This window comes from Nuphar pumila, chromosome 11 (genome assembly GCF_984573655.1).
Source record: "Nuphar pumila chromosome 11, dmNupPumi1.hap1.1, whole genome shotgun sequence".
In the NCBI taxonomy this organism is placed as follows: Eukaryota; Viridiplantae; Streptophyta; class Magnoliopsida; order Nymphaeales; family Nymphaeaceae; genus Nuphar; species Nuphar pumila.
The window spans coordinates 106,291,483-106,298,298 of record NC_143259.1 but is presented as its reverse complement, the minus strand read 5'-3'; the positions used below and the strand labels follow the sequence as shown (position 1 = coordinate 106,298,298).

At 35.3% G+C, this 6,816-nt stretch overlaps 1 protein-coding gene across 1 annotated transcript; it reads left to right on the top strand.

Annotated features, from left to right (window-relative positions):
• The first annotated feature begins 894 nt into the window (after positions 1-894).
• Positions 895-1,416, top strand: LOC149822699 (uncharacterized). Its single transcript, XM_089980343.1, has one exon. The coding sequence runs from the start codon at positions 895-897 to the stop codon at positions 1,414-1,416; it is 522 nt and encodes a 173-aa protein (XP_089836469.1).
• Positions 1,417-6,816: the final 5,400 nt, after the last annotated feature.

Sequence of the window (6,816 nt, the reverse complement as noted above, 5' to 3'; positions counted from 1 at the left end):
AAGAGTGAAAGTGAGAATGTAGTAGCAGACCATCTGTCTAGACTAATTATAGATTCATCTAGTAATCAGAGACATTGATGATTCATTTCCAGATGAGCAGATCTTGCATGTCAAGCATCATCCTTAGTTTGCTGATATTACAAATTATTTGGTGACTAGAAAGCTCCCTACGCATTGGAGCAAACCTAAGAAAGATCGGTTTATGGCGTAGGTGAAGACTATTTTTGGGAGGATCCAAAGTTATTCAAACTTGGAGCAGACCAGGTTATTTGGATGTGTGTCCTAGAGGAAGAGGTCGAGTCCATTTTAACCTTTTGTCATTCCCTAGCATGTGAAGGTCACTTATCTAGTAGAAAGATTGTTGCTAAGGTCTTGCAATCTGGATTTTGGTAGCCCACATTGCATAAGGACTTGAATGAGTTTTATCGTAGATGCTTGCGATGTCAGCAATTAGGGAACATGTTTAAGAGAGACATGATGCCCTTAATCCCTATTTTGATTGTTGAGATTTTTAATGTCTAAGGATAGACTTCATGGGCCTTTTTCCACCATCGTTTTATTATATGTATATCCTTGTTGTAGTAGACTATGTCTCCAAGTGGGTGGAGGTTGTGGCTACCCGGACCAATAATCATAAAGTGGTGCTTAATTTTATTAAGCACAATATCTTCAGTAGGTTCGGAGTTCCACGTGCCTTGATCAATGATGGGGGTAAGCACTTCAAGAATGTATAGGTCGCTTCCCTTCCGCAAAAGTACTCAGTACATCATAAAATAGCTACCCCCTATCACCCACAGATCAGTGGCCAAGTTGAGGTTTTCAACAGGGAAATTAAGAGGATCTTAGAGAAGACGGTTCGGCCTGACTGCAAGGATTTGTCCCAACGATTGGATGATGCCTTTGTGGTCCTATCGAACTGCTTACAAGACCCTCATTAGCATGTCTTCCTACCGTTTGGTATTTGAGAAACCATGTCATCTCCCTGTTGAGTTGGAGCACAGGGCCGATTGGGCAATCAAGACTTTTAATTTTGATTTGGCTCAAGCTCGCAAAGAACACAAGCTACAACTAAGCGAATTTGAGGAGTTGCAAAATGAGGCATATGAGAATGCCAAAATCTACAAAGCCCGAACTAAGGCCTTCCATGACAAGCATATTCTTAGGAAGGAATTTGAGTCTGGGCAAAAAGTTTGGCTTTTCAATTCGCGGCTTCAGCTATTTTCAGGGAAGCTAAGGTCCATGTGGGATGACCCATTTGAGATCCTTGAGGTATTCCCCTATGGTGCAATCACTTTGAGGGATCCCAAAATGGGTGGAGATTTCAAAGTGAACAGGCAAAGATTAAAGCCCTATATCTCAGATCTCACAGATAGACAGGATAATGAGTCCATTGATCTGATTGACTGCAAAGGCTAGCAGCCTCTTTGCCTGGCCGTCGACAATAAATGCAGCGCTTCATGAGAGGCAACTCATGGTAGATAGGATTTTTTTTTCTTTTTATTATGTGTTTTTGTCATGTATATACTGACTACTCACCTTGAGCTTTGAGTGTTTATGAGCATTTCAGGTGAAGCAGGTAGATTTAGCAGGGTCATCATGGTTAAAGTGAGCAATATGAACTCCTAAGAGCATTGGGCAGACTCGATCGTATCTTGACAAATAAACTGATCGTATCTATTTATTTTCCTTATGTTGCTTTCCCTTCGTAGTTTGCATTATCATGTGTATGTCAGTCTCATTTTTCCATGGCATACCACTAAGGACAATGAATTTCATGCATGAGAAAGAGTGTGATACACTTGAAGCATACTTGCCATTATATATGTTGCTAAAATCCATAGTTAGGTTCTAGGATGCATATTTGAACTTGTTTCATTTTTATGGTAAGGTTTAAAATAGGTTAGACATTTTGAACGCCTCACCCATGATCTTTCTTAGGCAAATCGGTTTGGAATTGAATGTCTGAATATATTTATGAGATTGTATGCTTTAGAGTGTTAAAGTAAAGAAGGTTATGACCCCTTTAAAAAAAAGTGTGAAATACACCAAGATAAAAATATGGAGCACTATAGACCATAAAATTACATGCATAGTAAGCTACGTGACCGGAGAAGCTAGGTTCAGGCACTCTACAAAGTGTTTACATTCACGCGAAAAAAGGAACAAAGTGGAACTAAGCCTCAGGCTTAATCAGTGGTCGTGGCCTACTTGGTTCGAGTAACTAAGTTCGAGGGCTGCTCTACGCTTGGTGCCCTAAGGTTGTCTGATATGGGAGCCACCAGCCCAAAGCTCGCTACATGGACCATGTAGAAAGCCTAAGGAACACTGACATTGTACAAAGCATGGTAGACTTTCTACTGTTAAGACACCACCTTCTAACAAAAAAATATATCTTATGGTAGACTTTCTATTGTTAAAACATCCTCCTAAATTAGCATCAGAGTTTGCAATGACCACTTGGTAGTTTACCTTCCTATATATCAACATATAATCCTTTGTTTCTTGCAAATAGCACATGACTTTTTTTGTAGCCTTCTAGTGTGTAATGCCGGGATTAGACTTATATCTACCAAGCATCTCAACTGCAAATGTGATGTCAAGTCGTGTGCAGGTCTGCGCATATTGTAACTCTCAACCGTTGAAGCATACAAGACACTTACCATATGAACCTTATCATTCTGAGGACAGTCATTTAAGCTCAATTTATCCTCTTTTACTATGGGTATCTAACATGGAGAGCAATTTTTTATCCTTTATCTTTTAAAATTTTTAAAAATATAGGATCTCTAAGAAAGACCGAGTACACACATAATTTTATTAATATATCAATAGGTTATCTCGCTTCATAAACCAAAGAAAACACCACTGCCTTTTGCATGATGTTATGTGATCCAAGTTGAGTGCCTTGAAGTGATTTTTCAAAAAGATCTAAAAGCATTCTGTTGTTCCACTTCCAAACTAGAATTTACGCCACCTCGATTTCATCCAACATGCAAGACACCCATGCTTGTATTCATGAATATATGTGCATATAATACATGATCAATAAAAATATTCCAAACTGTTAAAAGTCTGTATAGAAGCAAGGTAAAACAAGCTAGCATAAAATACCCCTGTAAAATTTAGAAATCCTTCTTATAATTCACAAAAGCTTGCATAATGATGCTAACCACAGCATGATGCAATTAGATATTTCATTGAATATATATGTAGAAAGGTGGATATCTTTATCATTTAGTTTGGTAATCATCCCTTTAATACTTGTTAAACTAATCATTTTAATGTGATGAACTCATTTTCAGCAACACAAGATGGCTCTTGCTTATTCATCAAGAGAGTTTGGACCTTTGGGTCTGATGCTGAGCCCAGATCCTAAACATGGATCAGACCAGTCCCTATATGGGATTGGTTCTGTCCAGCCTTATGACCAACATTTCAACAAAAAAAAATATGTAATAATAAATATCTTTTATTGTGTAATGGATAAAGAACCGATTGGGAAGATTCTTGGACTCATTCAAAAATGGATCAGAACTAGGTTCAATTCTCCTAGGGACAAACTAGTTCTCACTGGATCGGGTCTAAACAGGTTCTTTTGTTTTGTGTTGGTTTCTTTAAAAAGAAAAAGATAATGTATAATAAAATAAATAATGGTTTTGTAAAATCCTTGGCAACTTTATTCAAGACTTGTATCGGCTAGAGCATAGTCACGTGGTGAGCACTGCCAATGACTTTGCACGTGCAAGAAAAATAAGCGGCCTTGTTACATGGTTAAACAAGTCAAAATTTTGTAATTCAATTAAGGAGCTTATACGAAATGAAGTTGTGCTTATTTTCCTAATCGGGTCTCAAACCTTTGATGTTTATCTATGGTTTTGAGTGATAAATTAATATGCATTTGTAACAAGTAATGTTGTGTAAATGTTTATTTTAAAGTTTATTGAGCATGACATCAGATAAATTGTTATCGCTTGTCAATGAATAAATGTATGTACTGAATTTCAATACATATGCACTAAAGTGTGTGTAGCATGTAAAATTGTGTAGATACATTATGTGAATGGTATTCAATGCCTATGAATGAATGTGAAAATAAATGTGAATGTATTACAAATAGCATGTATGACATGAAAATAATTATGGCATTGAATCATGCATCAAAGTGTTCAAATTGGAGGCATGAATCTTAAAGATGGATTTTTTTCTATGTGTGCATGAAAACAATATAATTAATGTAATTAAAAGAATAATTATGTGAACATTAATTATATTGATGCTTATAACGAGAGGATAAGTGGTACTTCAGACTTTGTGAAACCAAGTTTTGAGTACAGAAGGTTGTTCATCCCCAACCACGAAGATAGGAGGCGCCTCTACAATAGCCACAGGATGACAGGTAATGAACTCATGAGTAAAGTTTGATGTATTATGTTAGAGGTATTAGGATCTCTCTTTCAACTAAATCGTCTCTCACCCACGATTGGCGAAAGGTGTTCAACTAGGGTTAAGTAACAACTTATTTGAAATTACCGCTCTTGAGTCGTAGTCCTGATCCAGGTTAAAGTTGTGTTGGTACCAACAAGGCTAAGAAGTAAAACCCTAAATACGTGTGCATTTATTTAGTCATGCATGCATCATTTGAAAATAAAATTTAAAGTAAAACGGTGAAAATCACTCATGCATGAAAGATCTCATATTCTACAATGGTAAGTGTATGCATCTTTATCTGCTTATGCATAAAATATATGTTGGCTTTTGAAATATAATATTGTTATGCAATTGTGATAACAAGTACACATAAATTAGATGTTTATCTATTTTGATAGTTGAATGCACTGTAATATGTCTCAAGTATATTAATTTTAGTTCACTTGTGTTTGTTTAGTACTTTCTACTAAAGCTTGATGAGTCTGACCCCCAAAATATAAATGCAGGTACTGAGTAAGGAGGCCTAGCGATGATGAGATATGGCAATGGGTCGAGAGCCAATCTTTTTTTTGAAGATTTTTTTATTGACAATAAATTTAACTCTAATGTGATTTTAAATCTATAAGACTAAATTAAATTATTTATGTGATAAAATATATGCATAAAATATATGTTGGCTTCTCAAATATAATATTGTTATGCAATTGTGATAACAAGTATACATAAATTGGATGTTTATCTGTTTTGATAGTTGAATGCATTGTAGCATGTCTCATGTACATTGATTTTAGTTTACTTGTGCTTGTTTAGTACCTTCTATTAGGGCTTGGTGAGTCTTGAAAAGACGTGTGTGTTTTGTTTATAATGGGTCATGGGTCAAGGGATCCAGACCCATAATCATGCCCTTTCATTAATGGCACATATGTAATTATTTCTTGTTGGAAAAGGGTATTTTAGTACCCTAAAATTTGTATTAGTAATGTCATATAAATGAATAAGATTAGCAACTGACTCTTGCAAGGTGGAATCGGGTTTTCTCTGCAGCTCCTCTCTCTCTATTCCTCATCCTTCATGCATGGTAGAACTCTGGATTTACAAATTTAACATGGTATCAGAGCCACGCTAGAATTGGATCTGGGATTGCTTCCAAAGGTATGTCTAAAAAGATCTGAATCTGATCGTTCAGTCTCCCAAGTCAGAAAATTTGATTCTCAATATTTTTCCTCCTCGATCTTGATCAGATGTGATTAAAATTAGATCTAATCACATTTTTCTGTCAAAACCGATTTTGTCTCGTCATCTTATTCCCAACATATTTCTTGGTATCACCATCTTGATCAGATCTGATCAGATTCAGATCTGATCAGATTCAGATCTGATCACGCTCCTCTGTTATTAATATTTTCTACGTTGTCTTCTTAGCTCTTAATATGCTTATTTCTAATTGTTGTATATCATATTAACATTTATAACTCATTAAAATATCCAATTGCAATAAATGTTATTATTGTAGAACTCAATGCAATTAACACTTAATGTATGTAGAAAAAACATTACATATATTAGCCCTTTTTAGAAAGTGATAGGGGCACATTTATGACAGACTTTGTAAAATTTGTCAAAAATCATATCTACAAGTTTTTGAATTCATTTTTCTTTTCTTAAACTCCTATACATGTTAACAATTAGTTCTCTGAGGCCCTGGTCCGGTAGGACCACCAAAAAATCAGAAGGGCTCATAGACTATACCCCTCTTAGAAAATGCCATATGCAGTTTTCAATGAGCTGCAAATTTTTTTTACCGAAATTCATGAATTTTTAAAATTTATCTGTAGTGTCTTAGGCCTTGGCCTTTCTACCAGGTGTGCGTAAAAAACAAACCTCAAAAAAAATTGGTAGATCCAAAATCAGAGTTTTGGATAGGTTTCGCAAGGTATTTACAAACATGGGTCGGTTCAATCCGTACTGTAGGGCAGCAGGCATGCCTCTCATTGTCATAGACATAACTCTCTCATACAATATCATTTTGGGTCATGTAATACCATTTCAGATATCTTCCAAATGTGTATTGTCATCGTGTATTTAATTTATGTACAATACTTGAGAATTTTGAGAAATCGGACATTTTTCTAAAGCTAGTCAACATAAGAAAACATTAACATGTCTCTAGTTTTCAAAAATGGTTTAATGTATGCCTTCACTTCAATAAAGCAATGAATCAATGCCAAGCATGATATTGTAATTAAAAACACATTATATGTCTTAGAAATCAATATGAAACCTAAAAAAATGGAGCAATATATTTCAGATCATAACAGAACAATAACCCAATACTCGATTTCATGCTTACAAACCCCAATATAATAAAAAACAAACCACACAAAAAAA